The 17,857-nt window shown below is 42.7% G+C and overlaps 2 protein-coding genes across 3 annotated transcripts; both read right to left on the bottom strand.

Annotated features, from left to right (window-relative positions):
* Positions 1-453: 453 nt before the first annotated feature.
* Positions 454-8,452, bottom strand: znf687a (zinc finger protein 687a). Of its 2 annotated transcripts, XM_075465511.1 has the most exons (11): positions 8,399-8,452; positions 6,010-7,953; positions 5,395-5,653; positions 5,114-5,283; positions 4,331-4,515; positions 4,044-4,220; positions 3,792-3,954; positions 3,474-3,704; positions 3,265-3,377; positions 2,012-2,114; positions 454-1,920 (listed from the first exon to the last, which is right to left on the bottom strand). In XM_075465511.1, the coding sequence occupies exons 2-11, from the start codon at positions 7,930-7,932 to the stop codon at positions 1,306-1,308; spliced, it is 3,939 nt and encodes a 1,312-aa protein (XP_075321626.1). In that variant the 5' UTR covers positions 7,933-7,953; positions 8,399-8,452; the 3' UTR covers positions 454-1,305. The 2 variants fall into 2 exon arrangements, with proteins under 2 accessions (XP_075321626.1, XP_075321625.1); XM_075465510.1 differs by having other exon boundaries at positions 5,114-5,653.
* A 1,137-nt stretch (positions 8,453-9,589) lies between these two features.
* LOC142380041 (26S proteasome non-ATPase regulatory subunit 4-like) lies at positions 9,590-14,230 on the bottom strand. Its single transcript, XM_075465509.1, has 10 exons — positions 14,164-14,230; positions 12,146-12,286; positions 11,949-12,063; positions 11,430-11,516; positions 11,242-11,310; positions 10,928-11,143; positions 10,688-10,796; positions 10,430-10,567; positions 10,144-10,199; positions 9,590-10,053 (listed from the first exon to the last, which is right to left on the bottom strand). Exons 1-10 carry the CDS (start codon positions 14,187-14,189, stop codon positions 9,883-9,885), a joined length of 1,128 nt encoding a protein of 375 aa, XP_075321624.1. The 5' UTR covers positions 14,190-14,230; the 3' UTR covers positions 9,590-9,882.
* Between the last annotated feature and the right edge of the window lie 3,627 nt (positions 14,231-17,857).

Raw genomic sequence — 17,857 nt, 5'->3', positions numbered from 1 at the left:
GTTATTTTTCTGCTGTGGGTGGTGGTTGGAAATATTCCTGAGAAGTGTCGGCTTGTTAGAAGCAGCAAGAAAAACAAACGGAGCACTCAAGATGCATGAAACCGCTCTCATCTCATCTCAGTCTTGCGACGATTTGAAATATTTCTGCTTCGATGTGATCCATCAGTACCACAAACCGATCTGTGCCGGCGGCCGCGGGAGCATCCGATTACACAGCTTTAGTCAGTTGTCATTACTTTAATGTTTTAGTAGCGTCAGAGACTAAAGAGATGCAACGTAAACATAGACATACACCCACTGAAGTTTGATTACAGTTATCTGATCAGAGCAAGATTCAAAAGGAATATTTCCCTGCACAAGAAAAACAAATGAAACTTCTTTCACTTCCATCTCGTTTGACGAGAAGGAACGAATTCATCTGATGTAAGTACAGTACTTTTAATTTAAAAATGGTTACGTGTTAATCGTTTTAATTTTCATGATTTCATGTTCCATCCTAATAAATACAGTGTCATCTACTCGTCACATTATTGTTGACCATTTTCCAAAGCCTCGAGGTTTTAGACCGAATCCATGTTTCCAAAAAAAAAAAAGTCCAAATTACTTTAAACGTGTCGAGAGGGGTTGTCGCTCAGAGGGAAGGTTCAAAGACTGAGTTCACCTTTTCTTATGTTTTTACAACACACTGCTTTCAGAGAGCAGTCTGTCTCTTTTCATTCACAATAAAAAATACACAAGTCGGTGGCTGAAGCAAACCAGTTTTACCTCAGGCTTTGGAAAATGGTTCTCCATAAATTAAAAAAGTACACAAATGATAACCGAATCAAAATATTCTAAACCGCAGCAGTGATTAGTTTTAAAAATACATTTAGGTGACTTCATGGACAAACACCTGGATTACTCTACAAGGATCTCCTCAGTAGCGTGAAAACATTGAAACTAAAACAAAGATTTCACTGCGGTTGGAAAACATTGAGTGAAACTTGATCACAGCAGGATTTCTCTACAGGCACATGATGATGTGAATGTGGTCACAGGAGTGAACAAGTCAAACTGAGCTCTCATCTTGTTAGTATGACTGAACGGAGTAATGCAGCAGTGATGCAGATCCTGAGAATCAGAAGGTTAAGGCTTGCTTTGAACAGAGAGCGTAACATTTGACTTTAGATTACCCTTGGAGGCTTTGGTTAAGTCAGTGCAAAGGCGCACGACTCACGAACGAATGACAGCTCCAACAATGCAAAGGCACTCAAACATGTCATCTCCTCAACTAAAAACACTTTTCTTTTAGTTGCATTTGCCATCTTAGGCAGTTTTTCCTGCATTCCTTGCAATGATAAAAGCCATGCCATGAGTTCTGAAGTGTGTATTCAGATCTGTTGCCTTTTCAAAGTGTTTTCCACACACCTTACAGGCCAGTGCTCCCTCCTCTTCCTTCCCCTGACCTGTGGAGGGTTGACTGGAGGGCGAAGCTGGTGCAGAACCGTTCAGAGAACTCCTTTCATCGAGGTTCTTGACATTACCGGGGGTGGGCGATGTGTGCACACTGAGGGCCTGCTGGCTGTCACTTTCTCTCACTTTGTGGGTGATGAAGCGATGGCGGGACAGGGAGGAGGTGGATGTGAAGCAGGCGCCGCACTGTAGACACTGCAGACTGCCGCCGTCTGTCCCACCTCGCCTGTGCTGACTAATGTGCTCCAGGAAGTTGGCCTTTTCCTCTGTGGTGAAGCCACAGGGGGCGCAGATAAACCCCGAGTCAGGCAGAGAGCAAGGAGCGGAGGAAGTGGAGCGCGACTTCTTCACTGGACTTGTCCTGTCTGTGGACTCTTCATCCAGCTCCAGCTTCACAGCTGCTCTACGTCTCCGGCGAGATCCCAAACTGCCGTCCTGTTCCGACGAACTGTCAGCCTCCTCGCCTCTCTGCACACAGAGGATGTTAAAACAACTGTTGAAGACTTTTCAGTAAAAATATCCACCTCTTCTTGTAAGAAGCAAAGGGACGGTGGCTCACCATCAGCGTGTCCTGGCCCGAACTGTTCATGCTGTGTCGCAGCTGAACATGTCTCTCCAGCATCGATCTGCTGCTGAAAGTTTTCTTACTCTCAGAACAAAACCTGCACACACACACACACAGGCCGTTTTCTTACAAAAACACCAGAAACCTCCAGAGGAATGTGCAGACTTTTTGCTCCGGTCTTTTTCCGTAGTTACTGCTCACACAAGCGCATCACAGCGGGAGGCCTTCTGCTGGTGGTGCGGGAACAGCTGTCTAAAGCGCGCAGCAGGCAGCGCGTGATGCAGAAATCACGCTGGAAACGTCGCTGTGTTTTCTTTACGACTCACTGAGATTAGCTGAAGAGGCTCCTTAACTCTTTCGGTGCCATTGACGTCTATAGACGTCAATTTAAAAAAAAACGCTGACTGCCAAAGACGTCTATGGATGTCAATTGCGTTTTTTAACGGAGCGGGCTGGGGGACAATCTAGCGGAGTTTGTCACTAAATCTTAGGCTTGTAAACACTAAACAGAGAATATACTGGCAAAATTACCCGCAAGGTGGCAGCAGTGCCACTTTGCACAAAAAAAAGAAGCTTGTTTTCTCTGTTTTTTTGGTCAAACAGCTGTTTTTGGTGAAACCAACCTAAGTTCTACTGTCTATTACTAAAGGACTGAAAATGGTTCCTGATGAAAGAAGAGAGTCTACTCTTACGTTTGGTAATTTCGGTGTGTACATAGTCATAAAACACACTTTTCTGTGGGTCTTGGAAAATCAGTCAAAATACTGTAAAACACTTGGCAGTATGGGTCTCTCTGTACTGAAAATGGCTGGCAGGCAGTGAGTTAATGGGCCGAGGTGAGCGCTGCATGTATCTGTGCGTAGCCACGATAGCGGTGGGTTAGTTCACTGTAAAGTATTTCCCCACATCATTTAGTGACGAGGCCTTTCCTGCAAAAACATCATCTCCATAGCAGCGCATTTTGATCAATATTCAACAATATTGACGCCCTCAGAAAAATATTCATATTTTCATCCATGACAGTTTCCTTTCTTATCTCAGTTCATCTTAAGAGTTTTAAGCTGCATTTATAGATGCAGCGACAAATTGTGTGAACGGACAAAGTGTTCTTGAGCCAGTGCAGTGAAATCCACGACTGAACTGTGTCTTTTTCTATGTCGTACCCCCGGAGGGCCCATAGACCACTGTCCCATTTTCTCATCTTATAAAGTATCAAGGTTCGAGCATGTCCAGAGAAGTATACTCACTGGCAGCGGAAGCTACGGTTCACGACTTTGTGTTTATCTCTGATGTGACGCCTCAGACTGGAGGTGGTGGTGAAGGAGCTCTCGCATTTGTTGCACGGAAACTTCTTCAGAATCTACACAACAGAAACACAAACATATACATATATGGTTACGAAAACCCGCAATTTATTCAGATGTTAGACATCTTTGACTGCAGAAGACTACCAGACCTTGCCGTGCTGTTCACTCATATGGGTAATGTAGTGCTCCCGCTCTGTGTACTGTGTGTTGCAAGACAGACACTTCCACTTTGAAGGGGTCTTCATCCTTTCTGTCTTTACTTTCACTTCTTTCTCTTTATCCATCAATTCTTCCCCTGAGCTCTCAAACTTTACAGCTAAACGCTTGGAAGCCACCGGAGGCGACGGCAGATCTTCCTTTGACGTGGACGTCTTGTGGGTCTGAGGAACAGAGACAGCAGAGTAAATAAGGAGTCAGACGGAGATTTGTGTGTTTTTGCTGTGGTCTTAACACAAGTAAAGATATACCTTGAAATGGTCCAGCAGGGAACTCCTCTGTGAAAACAGCTTGGTGCATTCGGGGCATTTGAACACATGCACCTTCTGATTGGTTAAATGACTGTCAAAGTGGGCGTACAGCAGTGGCTTGTGAGTGAAAACCGTGTCACACATGACACATTTATAAATCAGCCTGTAAAAGGAATAAAAGCCGAGTCACCTCATTTGAAAGGAAAACAATTCACATGAACATATGCATGCGCATTTGTGTACTGAACATACATGGTCTGTCCGTCAGTGAGCGTTGGGTGTTGAGCAGTAATGTGGCTCTGTATGCTGGGGGAAGATTTGAAAGCCATGGGGCAGCTGGGGCACTTGTGGAACAGGTCACAATGGGCCTGCTGGATGTGAGACTTCACAGAGTTCAGGCCTCCAAACACCACCAGGCAACTGGAGCATCTGCAGAGAGAGAAATGTGAAGGGACAGAGAAGGAAGAGCAATGTAACCGGTCCAACAGCACGGCGCTGACCTCTGAGTAATTCAGCGGCCACATACGGAGATGACGCACCTGTACCCGATGCGGCGAGAAAAGTGCAAACAGGCCTCGTGCAAGTGCTTCTGAAAGAGCGGCTGCTTGGCTGTGCCTCCACACTCCGGGCAGACATGTGGGGGGCAGCCTTGGTGGAGGCGCTGGTGCGCTGCTGCACTGCAGCTGTTGGGGAGCAGCATGGGAGGAGAGCACTCTGTGCACGACTACACAACAGAGGAAGAAAATAGGAGCCAAAGCAGTGAATTAAGTTAGAGCTAATTTAGCATAACACATGACAGCAAATGGAAATGTTTCGGTCTGTCCTTAACACTACTTTTTTGGCTGCAAAATATTAAGCTTAAGATGTACAATCTAAAATAACATGAAAGTTAGGTACGACTGGTGACCCGACAGTATTTTTGGTTATCACTGAGGTGGCAAAGCAAAACGGGTACGCTGTTTCTGATTTTTTTCGGACTACAAGCAAAACACAGGCACATCTGGCTCTCATCTATGCAAACGTTGATGTTTATTTTGGTGTTTTCTAGACCACAGACAGTTACCAGAAGTTTCACTTGTTCACCATCTTCCGATCTCAGATGTCAGCTCGACACTGTCCCTGAGTTCATGCTGGTAAAGTGCGACTAAATGTCGCTGGGCATAATGAATAATGTCACGTTGCTGTTTGGGATTTTTGTATTAAGGCACGATTAATAAAAATCTTGAATACCACGGCAACAGTGGGAGCTTCAAAGCATCGAGGCATTCAGGTCGCCCCTCAAAATTTCTCATTGTTTTTTGGATCCCATAAACAAGACTTACGGTGCTATGAGCTGGGTTGTTTTCTTGGAAATGGTCAGACACCTCCTCCTTGGAGCCAAACTGAGCCTGACACTCGGGACATTTGTTACCCGTGTACTGCACTGCCTCTGCTTCTTTCTTCACAGGTCCCGCGTGATGAGCCTGGGCTGCTGACTTTAGAGGAGCCTGGCCTAAAACGGATGATAACGATGTTGCAAGCAGACCAAAGCAATCACAAAGACTGTACAGAGAAATCAAATCCCAAAGTACAATTAAAAATAATGCAACGATGATTCCCTGACCTGCTGCTGCTGCTGGCTCTTGCTGGCTGATCATCTGCTCCAGAGGCACAGGTTTCATGACCAGGTGTGAACACTGCATGATCAGGCCTTTCTCTTTGTGCTCCCTGGCATGTAAGAGCAGGCTGCACTTGTTGAAGAAGGCCAGCCGTTTGGCACAGTGATTACAGGTCACCTCAATCCTCAGTGAGCGCCGATCGTAGTGTTGTGCCAAACTCTGCTCCAAGGCAAAGGCATCACCACACTCCAGGCAGCGGTAACCCTGAACACGATCAAACACACTTCCTCTCAGATATGCAGACTGTTGTGAACATACATCACTGGGCTTTAACAGTTACTTTCATTATCAGTTCAGCGTGTTCCGGTTGATTAATCAGTTGTTTTGTCTCAGTTATGTCATTATCTACCTTTACAGAGCCCGAAACACTGTATTAAGATTGCTCGTTTTGTCCAACCATCACATCATAGCTCAAAATATTCAGTTATGTCTCATATAACAGCACTTTTAATCAGCTGGAACTTGAGTTGGAAATTATTTAGAATAATATCAGTGACAAATTAGTTTAGTTGCTGATCAACGAATCAGTTGTTTAATTGCTATACATGATGTCGGCTCACCTGTGAAGGAAGAGAAATGCCCCATTCTGCTGGAAGAGGGGAACTCAGATCTGGTTTATAACAAGGCAGCAGGTTCTTGTTATTGAGGATTTTATTGAAGGCGTCCACCAGGTTGGTCTGACTCTTTGAAATGATTGCCCCAGTGCTGTTGACTATGGATGCTGGTCTGCTGCTGGTTTGAGGGGGGAAAAACGGTAGAGGTGCCGGCAGGCTCATCCCGCTGTGAAGAGTTTTTTGACCCAGGCAGCGGAGGTTGACTGCACCTGGGCTGAGTCTGGAGGAGGAAACGGGGGGAAGTGCTGCACCTTTTGTGATGCTCACTGCTGTGGGAGACACTTTGGGCTTGGTCTCCACTGAGGTTTTCTCTTTAACTGTGCTAGCACCTTCAAGTGTTGCTCCTGTAGGCAACTCAGATTGCTGTAACAATTCCTTTTTGGATCTTGTGTTATGAAGTTCTGGTGAAGGTTTTAGGTTTCCGCCATCCTTTGTAGTCGCTTTCCCAGTTCTTTTATATGTCCCACCGGTCACAGTCCTTGTGATGCTGCCAGTGGGCATTTTGATTTTAACTTTGAGTGGACGCAGAGGAGATGAACCTGTCTCTGCGGCATTAGACAACACAGTATCCTCACAACGAGCATCACCGTTCTCTTCATTTGACTTGTCCCCATCTCCATCAACCTTTTCACTCAGTTCTGTAGTGTCCCCCGTCTTGTCCTTGTGACTGTGCTCAACTTCCATTAACTCCTTTTGGTGATGGAATTCCTTGTGATCTGGTCCTGGTGCTGAGCTTAAATCAGAGCTGCTGCTTCTGTTGGCGAATACAAGACCTGTCTCACTGGGCGGTGGGCTCTCAGGCGAGTCCCTCTCATCAATCACATGCTCAGGGTACTTCTCCTCTTGGACCACTGCAGAGGTTGTGCTGGTGGAGGGGAGGCTGCCCAGGGGGTTCTGCAGCTGTGTTGACATGGGACAGCTGGTGTTGGTAGGTTGCCCATCTTCATCACGTTGGAGTTCACGTTTTGTTGGTGTAAAACAGAGATTAGGAAGAACAAAACTAGAAGTATTTTCAGTAGACCCGAGAAGATCAGAATGCAATTTTGCTTTACGTTTCATTTTGGGAGAGAAGGACGTTGGAGATTCTGGGCCTTCCTGGATCACCAGTGGGCTTCCCAAGTCTGGCTCTGAATCCTCGTCTGTGTATAAAACATGCTTGGTTTCACTTTTTAAGCTCCCATTTTGTGGTAAAGGGGAGGATAATGGATTAGCTTTGTCACTCTGCGGGGAGTGAGGTGAAATGTGAGGGCTTATAGAGGGTGGGGAGGGAGGAGATGATGAGGTGGTACCTGTAGTGGTTGAAGACTGCGGATACAGGAGGGGCCTTAAACTGTTAATGACATCAGTGGTGTGCTGGATGGATCCAGGCTCAGTTCCTTTATCACCCTCATTATCATTCAGTGTGGACCTGAAAGGTGAAGGATGGGACCATGACTCTGTGCTAGACTGCTCCTGACTGCTGGGGATAGCCTCTTCGAACCCATTGGCAATGTCGGGCTCCATGGCAGCATTCGCAGTGGGTTTGGTACCAAGCTGTGGTGTAGGGTCATCCAACTTTACAGGAGCCTGAGAAGCTAGGTCACTGCTTAAAGGATCGTCCGTCGTATTCCTGACAGACTTCTCCTCCTCTTCGAAAGACTCTGACCGCACTGTGTTCTTCACAATGACGCTGATCACAGGGAGCTCGTTTTGAGGGGCAGCAGGGCTGGGAAAGCATGAAGAATTCCCACCTTTGCTCTCATGTGCATTGGTTCCCACCTCATCCCGTTGCTCCTCTGGGTTGGATTGAATGGCTTCTTTTGCATCAATGTCAGGAATGTCAAAAGCGGCCAGCAAATCATCAAAATCTGGGGTCTTCATGTCACCCATTGCCAGCGCTAGGCTGGAAACCTACAGAGGCAACAGATGAGTCAGAATTACTGCAACAGTATGCATACAGTCACACTGACAGCTGGGCTACCAAAGTGTTACACGTCTGCGTCTTAGTGAAACTGGACAGCTGGCACCACATGAGGCTCGAATGGTAAAGCCAAACAGGCTGTATGTTCTTTACTTAGAGAGATTTTACTGATGTTAAGCAAACAAGAGCGAAAAAGGGTTAGAAAATCTGTCTGACAAGTTTAACTTAACTGTCATGCAACAAGTGGGTGCTCTTGCTAACAGCTAGCTGCTTTAGCAGTTAACTGCTAGTTGGCCTTGCTAGTTAACCAGCGCTCCTAAAGCAGTCTAAACTTCTAATTTGATCTAAAAACCTCCCAGCTATTGAAGTTCTGATATATTATGTTGCATGTGAGTTGAGTTTTCTCGAACTGAAGCTGACAGTAGTTTCTGTTACCTGCAAGTTAGCGAAGTTAGTTCCTGACTTTCCTCTCAGTCGCGTAAGTTTTTCGTCATCAACTTGTGCGACACTGGCTTCACTGTACGTACAGTTTAGTGTGTCCGCAGGAAGGAAACTAAACGGCTGTTTAAAAACTTAAAAAACTCTTAAAAACTTTGTAAAGATTTATTTATTTGATCTTATTTTTGCCCAAGCCCGTTATCCTCACTTATTAATACACATATACTATTTATTAGAGAATACTCTGCAATTGTAGTGTCTTATATTGAAAAATAAGACCAATAATGTTTACCTAATTCAAGTTAGAGACAGTTTACTCGGGTGGAAGAAGTACTTCAGTAAATGTGCTAACAAAAAAAAAAAAAAAAGAAAAAAGTATGGAAATCCACAAAACTAACAAAACGCAGAAAAATGTTCCTCGTGACTCTTAAAATATTAGTACCTGTATATTTGGTATTTGTGCATATGTATTTTATAGGCCAACTATTATTTATCAGGTTGAAAAAAATGTAAACCCTAAAAGGTCAAAGTGACACCACAAGTGTTTTTCAATCAAAGGTTCCCATCATAAAAAATATTGGAATGAAAAGCAACAAATTTACACATATAGAATATTCTTCTTCTTTCGGCCTCTCCCTCTATCACGAGGCGCCACAGCAAGTAGATCTCACATCACTGATTTGGCACATTTTACGCCGGATGGCCTTCCTGACGCAACCCTCACCATTTATCCGGGCTTGGGATACAGAAACACACTGGCTCGTGCTCCCCAGTGGCTGGGCACATGTAGAGTATTACAATTGTGAAATTTGTTTGTCTTGGCGTCAAATGGGTGAATGATTATCAGAATAGTTTCCCAAAACTTCCCTTCAACCGAGAATTTTATGCTTCCGTTATTAATTTTCACTTGACAAAACATTAAACACCATCTCCTGATATCTTATTTTGTCTCTCCAAACCTTGTAGTGACTTAACCAACAGATAAATGTGGTAAATGTGAAACTGTCACGTTTTCCCCTGAAATGTAAAAGGTCGGAGATTAAAGGACTCAAACTTGAGAGAAATTTGCACTCCTATGATGTACTTCAGTAAAGACATTGCACTAAAAAGAAAAATATATCATAATTGAACTTGATAATGATGTTGGTGAAAACCCAACTGTATTCAGGCAATCAATTAAGTACGAACTTCTTTTGTTCAGTAAATTTATTGAAGAAACCTTTCCATGTTACCGAGTAGTTATATTACAAAAGATTCAAAATCAGGCAGATGTGCTTGACACAAAAGTAAGGATGAGAATGGGACCAAACAACAAAAAAAACAACAGGAAAGGCAAAGGTTGTTTACAATTTACACAAATACATAAACAAAACATGTCCTGCGGAGAGTTGTATCGTTACTACGAATAACACATGCGGTGCAATTCTCAGGTCTTTTTATTTCACCATACTGTATTGTCAAGCTTTTTCCTCTCAGAATGCTCATTTCTTTTTTTCCTCATCCTTCTTGGAATCGGGTTTTGAGCCCGTTTGGGAGGCCAGGGAGCCCATGGCGTTACGGATGGCCTCGTTGTTGGGGTCGACCCCCGGGAGGTTTTCTAAAACACTCTGAAGAAACTCTGGATCCTGCATTACATCATAATCTTCTTCATCCTAGACACAGACAGCACAGATGTAAGTATTTCTCAAACAGAGATTTATTTATTTATTTTTTTCATTAACGGTGCAACAGCTTGTTCTGACCTTAGCTTCGCTGGAATCCATGTCAGCGCCTGTGTCCATGTCCTCAGCACCGAACTCTGAAAGACAGAAAAAAATGTTTGTGGGGAACACAAAAAGGAAGAGTTACAGAGCACTTCTTCTATTTCAAGAAATACAATAAACGGTCAATGCTTATAACATAATTCCATAAAGACTATGTTAATATTGTCTAGTAGAGATGAAAAAAATAAAAATAAAAAGTGTAGCTTTTGAATAATCAGAGACATTCAGGAAAAAAATTTAAAAAAATAAAAATCGATGAATCAACCTGCTCCTGCTCCCTGCATTGACATCTGCAGAGCATAGGCGATCTGTTCATCCTCGGTCATGCGGCTAAAGTCTGGTAGAGCGGGCGTGGCCGAGTCCGTCTGTGGGACAGACATCTTCAACAGGGCATCTTCGGACTCTGAAGAAGAAAGGACAATATTCACAGTTGACACACTGAGGTCCATTTGTCATACTGGAGAACATTGAGCAGAAACTGGGATAAACAACAGCCTCTCCAGTTGCTGTACGTTTTTCTCACCATCCGCAGCAGGGGAGGAAATAATGGCTTCAGAAGCTGACGCAACTGCAGCTCTACGCGCCTCATCCTCCTGCCGTTGCCGCTGCTCCTCCATGGACACACGCAGAGCCTACAATGAACGAAAGGAGATGATTAAAAAAAATTGTCCCCGAAAAACATTTTTGCAGAAATATGGAAAGTTTAAAAATATTAAAACGAAGTAAATTTCAACTGTTTTGTTTTTTTTTCCTATTTTCTCACCAGGGCCAGCTCGGGATCTGCACTCGGGTCGACTCCAAACTCAAAGTCGCTGGCGCCCAGGCCCAACACAGCACCTCCTTCTCCTGCCAGGATGGGTGAGGACAGCAGAGCGTCAGCCAGGCTGGGCCCCGGAGGTACCGTCACCAGGTGGGAACCTGCTCCCTCTTTGCCATTAAGTGTGTTGATAAAGACCGTCAGCTTCTCTGTGTTCATCTCCTGAAGGACAAAGAGAGTGACAGGATGAGCGTGACAAAAATAGCAAAAATAGGAACAACAAAATAAAATATATTCCAGATGCTTTGATGGAAAATGACCTCTTCTCCGAAGTTAATAATATCCACGTTGACCTTTTCCTTCTTGAGACGCTTTGCCATTTTGATCAGCTACAAGGAGAGAGAACGTCTTTAACCGAGAAAAAGACCAAGTCACAAATCTACTGTCGGTCAATAAATACACAGCCAATAACATGAAAACAAAACGACTTATGCAGGACTCGACTCACTTCTTTTTCGTTGTCCTCCACTGGGCTGCCAACAAATGCAATAATGCGGATCTTGTGGTTTTTGCCCTGCCTGTGCTTCAACGCCAACTACAGACAGGAAATACAGCAAACGTGAATGAGAAAAATCATGAATTTCAGTGAGTGAGTCAAAGGAAAACACAAAAGCACTAAGTACTGGATATTTTCACAGCAGACTTTTAACCATGGCAGGAAATGCACAAATGTAACTAATTATTCAATACAGCCAACACTCTTTAGAGGCTTGGGTCTTAAATGATATGAGGCGTTTTTAATGTTATGCATTTTTTTCAACATCTGAATTCATGCTGCGTCACTGGAGTTGAAAGGGTGATAAAACCAGAAGTTTCCCTTTGAACTCCTCCTTTGTATTTGTAGTCATGGCTTTATTTACATATACCATAGAGTGTCAACCCTTCAGTCCAGTCAAAAATGTTTCCAGCTGCTCTGTTGTTGTCCTGCGGGAGAGCACTCGTTAGATTACAAAAATGACAGACTCACATGTGCCACCCTGATGCCGGTGCAGAAACTAATGTTTCCTTGAGGCTGCACAGCATGCAGCTTGGACAGTATCCTCCCCGTATCTGGTGTCAGCGTGGTCAGCACCTCACAGTTGCTGAACAGGGACGAAACGCCGGCATTATCATATATTAAGGATTTAAATGTCAGAGCGCTTATTAAAGTACAACGCTTCTTACTTTGCCATGGTGATGAGGCCCACATTGTTTTCAGGGTTAGTGCGAGTCTTGGAGTGACAAACGATATTAACGGCATCCTGCTGAGCCTGCAGCCTGGTGGGAAGGAAGTCTCCATTTCGCATATACTCACTGTTGTCCACACTAAGAAAAATTAGCAACAGCATAATCACTACTTCTTGAAAGAAATCCTCAACTTACACAGACTCTACAAATATTGGTACAAGCTTATAAAACAATATACATTTTAAAAAAAGGGGGGGTAATCACCTTAATGTATTAAATTTTCTTTGATCTCATTCGAAATATCATGAAACTAAATAGTAAATGGAATGTACCTGTATAGCACTTTTCTGGTCCAGTTGACCACTCAAAGTGCTTTAACACTACATTCAATCACACACTCATACAGTCCTAAGTACCACACGGTGCTTTCCGCCAAGCATTCACACACTTTCACAGACCGATGGACGCATCAGTAGGCAACATGGGGTTCAGGGTCTTGCCCAAGGACACTTCGACATGTGGAACGACCGACCTTCCGAATGGTAGGCGACTGCGCTTCCCCTGAGCTACAGGAAAGACTACTAGCGAAATTTCTAATGACTTAGGAAACTAGTCCAACCACACATACACACAGCAACGATGTAGGTGCATTGTATTGAAATTACTTTAGTTAAAAAAAAAATATTCCACAAGAAGGACATTAGGTTACCAAAACATCAAGGCTGGTCATTCAAAAAAAGGAAAGAAAAAGCCACCAAGGTGACAGTCGCCTGCGTCATCACACTCACCCTCCTGTCCTCATATTTATTTGCATGACTGGGTGTCACTTTGAATGATACAACCTGAATCAGCTCTCATCATTGCTACTACTCATAAGTCCATGTTATATCAATAAGTTGGTTTAAACCCATCAGCAGGTGCTCATCTTGGTTGTGGTAACATTCACATTATTTCCATACCCATAAACCATTCCCAGATCCTTCATGATCTATGAAAGGGATTGTTCTCCGAGGACAATCTTCCAATCAGGAAGGAAAATGTTTCATTGAAAGAAATTTTATCTGGACGAGTTTTTATTAGTTTGCGCTAACCCTTCTTTTGAGGACGCAAGTAGGCCATAACAATACCCCAAAAGCAGAACACAGCCTGATCCATCACTGCGGGACCGAGGACTCAGGTTCTTCCGCTGGTTTGACTCTGCTTCTCTAATGAGAGAGCTATATAAACTGTAAAGGGGTTTGGGAAACTGAAACTGTGAGTCAATTAATCATGTAATTGATCCACAAACAAACAAACAATAGCCACAGCAGTTTAAAAATATCCGAAAGAGTGTGAAACTAAGACTCTATATTGTGAAGTAAGATCGACATTTATGGGTTAAGGGTCTTTATGGCTTTGTTGGAAGGAGAACTCAATGTGAACATGCAAGATTAGCCTTTAAAAAATATCATTGCCACTGTTGACAAGGGGATTAATAAAACCTATATTTTGCAAAACCAAAATGTGTTCGGAATGACTTAGTCACACGTTGGTCTGGTTGGTCAGATAAAGGTAACATCTGAACCCTTCACTGAAGAACAGTTGCTCGTTTTGACAATGACAGCTGGTTTTGGTTTTGTTAGCGAGCTAATGCTAACGCAGTAAAGATAGCTGTTTTCATGCACCGACTAACGCAACCTGAACTCCAAAAATGTGTTAACAAACGTTATCTAGAAACAATGTAAAGCAAATAACCGCCTGTAGACATGCCATCTGTTAAACAACAAGTCTGGAAGGAAAATAAATCTGTACGCAGGCGAACAATATTTGTTGGCTTCTAGCTAACGTTGGGTTATGCAGTGACTCAGGGAATAGTTCGGCCATAAGAAAATCAAAACAAAGCGGGTAAACTCGTTGCTGTGAATCATACAAACAGTTATAAAATAAGCACATGTTTCCTTTTTCATGTGACAGTGTTACTAAGCCAAAATTAGCAACAAAAGCCTTGTATTTTAAACACATTTTAGATTCCTCACCAGACCATAGTACTTTCGAGCACCATCTTAATGCGCGTCGATTACGTCTACGTCTGCATGGTGGTTTGTGGGTAATGAAGTTCTATTAAAGACTTCAATTTACTAAGGTAAAAAAAAATTAGATAATCGATGATCCCTTTTGATTAGACTGAGACATTTTCTTTCGGCACTAATACTACTGTCAGAGAAACAAATAAAAATCTACCATAATTTTTTGTTTCTTGATTTTACGGAACATTAACCAGAACAATAGACCAAGCCAGGTTCATTTTTGTTTATTTTTGATATCTGGTTTTATCAGTTGATGACTTAGAAAAGACAAACAGCATCCCATAAAATATATCTACTAGACTGCACATTTTAATAGACTTGGACATTTTAATGTAAGTGGACAGTCGAAGTAAATATTTCTGACTCAAATCTCAACAAAAAAAAATGTCAGTATATTTTTTTTTCCATGAGTCTGACAGAAGACTGAATGGGGGAAAAAAAAGACAATACCAACATCCCTCAATGACAAGTGCCTCTAAACGCTCATTTGTGCAAGTGGTGCTTCATACATTGACAAAATGTTTGTAATATCTGTTTGAAGTTGAGTTGCATCGACTGTAACAGGCTGTAAAAAAGTCAATTGTTCCCTCTCCTTCCGTTTATTGCAACACTTTTAAAAATCTATCCTCTGATGAACAATGATGAAACGTTTCTTCAGACACTTGAGATCTGAAGAATGTTTATTAAAACAATTAGAAGTAAACACTTAGAACAATTTGTGTTTCATACAAAAAGGACAAGCAGCGCATGTTTCATAAGAAGGCCCTTGTGCATGTGCACATGTTCTACTCGGTAACACAACAATAACTGAAGGATACCGAACAACAAAACAAAACTGGCCTAAAGGAGTTATGAAACCTAGCGTTGAAAGGCAGGGACCTTATTTAAAAAAAAAAAAGTGTTTTAAACCAGTGGTGCCCAGAGATGCTGCAAAAAGCAACACGCCTCTTGCAGTAATTGGCCAAAAATTAGTGATGCTGTATTTTTCCAGCTGGGTAAGAATTACAAGTCCTACTGGTGAAAGCAGACTTACTTACTTACTTACTTAGGCCTTTAAATTCCCATAGGAACATAGGCCATTGACGAAACTCCTCCATCCTCTCCTGTCTTGGGCCCTCCGCTCCATTCCTTCCCAAGGCTTGAGGATTTTTTAATATTCGTCAATGTTTCTGTAGCTGAATGTTTTTTTATGGTGTGGGGTTTGGAGTTGGCTTGTTATTCCTCTTCCTTCACCTTTTGTCTTCCAGGCAATGGATTACAGCCTCTTACCACGTGAGGCCAGACAGGCGTGGGGTCGTGTACAAGCTGTCTCGGCACGTCAAGCCCAACCAACTCCTGCTACTGTGTATTGAAAGCTGCACTAGGCACCTGCACTAGTCCAGCTATCTCTACCAGCAGCATGAGACAGATGATGGTGAAAACAGAGCAAACATTTATCACAGATTTAAGCAGGTCAAACACGCTGCAGCTGTAGCCAGTCTACAAGGTAAAACATCCTTTGTATTTGGCAGTTTTTTTCAGAGATATTTACTATTTTCATCTGGTCGTTTGTGCTGTATTTCCTCCGACTGTTCAAATCTTCCGGTCCAAATACAGCAACCACTTTCCCTGAAGTGTAATGTTCTCTCTTGTGGACAAAAAGACAAAATTATCCATTTTGTTGCCTGTAAACAGCCTGTTTACATTGAACTTATTTGCATTGTGCGTTCATTAAAATAAAGCACTTCCATCACTGACACAAATGTCTGACTTCCTGAGCTCTCGGATGGAAAAACTCTCACTTTTCAAGGTGATGACCGAGGCTCGTTAACATTTTTTGTGCTTTAGAGCTTTTTCCTCGACACATTTGAAAAGATTGTTCAACTTCAAAAGCAGCATTACAAATACCTTTGTTTTACTAACGCATTTTAGGTGCTTTCCCTCACTGCTCTTTTAGATTGTTCACGTTTGCAGACCCGTCAGGCAACGTGCTCGTCTTCCCCAAGCAGACCAAAAAGCAATCATGTGAAACTCCTCCGCATCTAAAAGGCCCATTCAGCTCTGTGGCTTTGTGCTCTTTAAGATCAGGAGCTCATCAGGATGCATGCACCAGAATGACATTCGGGAAGTCCTCTTCCTCCAAACACCTGGAGCTCTGAAAAAGAGGTTGCCCAGTTGTGAGGTGGAAGACAAGCCAAGCATCGAGAGATTCATCGACTCTGCTCAGCCCGTCAGCAGAGTGTCCGGCTTCATCCTGGGCCAGGTGAGGGAGGTTTTGATGCCAAACAATCTTTTATTGGTATGATTTCTCAACTCCACATGTTGGACTATGTCCTCTCTCCAGGCAATGTGTGGAGTGTGAAATCTTAGAGAGAGCATTGTGGTAGAGGAGGACCCTGATGTTACGCAACAAGAGCGAGAAACCTTTTCAATCTATTCGTTTCAGGCTTTCACCACTTAAAAAAAAAATAATAATTCAATATTCTTAAGACTATTTAGTATTCCTTCCAAAGCTTAAAAACAAACGATTAACACATAAGTAGACCAAAACAAAGATTTAGAAAATATGTTTATTCCTTCAAAGTCAGGCATGAAAACATCACCACCACATAACTGAAACATGGCAGGAGGAACAGGCAGCACATGTTGCATGAGAAGGCATTTCCGTGACTCATATGTACATATACACAGTTTATACACCGTAAAAATATAGTAATCGAAGCATATAGGACAACCAGCGATGTTGGCTAATGAGCCATGTGAAACATTCATGTAGAAAAAGAATGGGAGATTAACAACCCAGAATCATTATGGAGAGAATACATCCATCATATCACAACCTAAACATGAAATATAAAAAGTGAAATTGTCAGTCTCCCTTTATAGGCAATATAAGCTATAAAGTTTCAGACAGTCCTTTCCGTCAGTATACAGTTTACTTACAATCGTCTAAAATACTTAATACGTGTTTTATGACCTCAGCCTACAGCAATCAATCATATCAATAAATATACCTCTGACGGTGGCAGGTTGTGGTTCATATTGCATTACTTCAAATTCACTGTAGTGTCTCCAAACTGTCTGCACTGAAAGCTTTATGCACCGAACGATGTTCTTCTTGTGCTATGATGTGGTACAAAGCAAAGACCCAGCAGATCCAGCACCTAACCAGTACAATCCATCCAAAGAAGTAACTGAATAAAGTATCAAAATCCAGGCGTCATAAAATAGAATCTGGTTTATTTTCTCTCTTCTTTTCCTCTCTCTTATCAGAACGAGTTTCTCGGAGTGTTTTTCTTTGGTGGCTGTTTGAGTCTCAGCCTTTAAAACGATCAATATGTAAAATTTCAGCATATTAACAGAAATACTTATACTACATCGACCCTACAACACAACGGTGGTAAACAGGGAGTTCTAGGCAATACCACAACAGTGGTATAGTAGAAGTTTAACAGGAATGTGGAGATCAATTCTGAAATGTCTCAAGACTTTGAGGTAAACCAATTGATTATCAAAGAAAAAAAGAAATCAAAACACGGACTGCTTTTATGACCGATACAGCCGATCAGACATGAAACTGTTCACAAAAAAAACTAACAACAAACATCCAGTTTAACTGTAGAATCCTTAAAACACGGGCCGACCCGCTGTTATTACCACATCA

This window comes from Odontesthes bonariensis, chromosome 5 (genome assembly GCF_027942865.1).
Source record: "Odontesthes bonariensis isolate fOdoBon6 chromosome 5, fOdoBon6.hap1, whole genome shotgun sequence".
NCBI lineage: Eukaryota > Metazoa > Chordata > Actinopteri > Atheriniformes > Atherinopsidae > Odontesthes > Odontesthes bonariensis.
The sequence above is the reverse complement of the archived record's forward strand: the minus strand, read 5'-3'. Positions and strand labels throughout refer to the sequence as shown.

What these genes read in the sequence shown, in the direction of transcription:
- znf687a (XM_075465510.1), bottom strand. Translation starts at nt 7,932, where the DNA reads ATGGGTGACATGAAGACCCCAGATTTTGATGATTTGCTGGCCGCTTTT. An exon ending in AACCGTAGCTTCCGCTGCCA is followed by an intron (nt 2,115 to 3,264) that starts GTGAGTATACTT and finishes GTGTGTGTGCAG; the next exon opens with GTTTTGTTCTGAGAGTAAGA. An exon ending in CGGGCCAGGACACGCTGATG is followed by an intron (nt 1,921 to 2,011) that starts GTGAGCCACCGT and finishes CTCTGTGTGCAG; the next exon opens with AGAGGCGAGGAGGCTGACAG.
- LOC142380041 (XM_075465509.1), bottom strand. Translation starts at nt 14,189, where the DNA reads ATGGTGCTCGAAAGTACTATGGTCTG. An exon ending in CTCGAAAGTACTATGGTCTG is followed by an intron (nt 12,287 to 14,163) that starts GTGAGGAATCTA and finishes AATTTTTCTTAG; the next exon opens with TGTGGACAACAGTGAGTATA. An exon ending in CCGGCATCAGGGTGGCACAT is followed by an intron (nt 11,517 to 11,948) that starts GTGAGTCTGTCA and finishes TCCTGTCTGTAG; the next exon opens with TTGGCGTTGAAGCACAGGCA.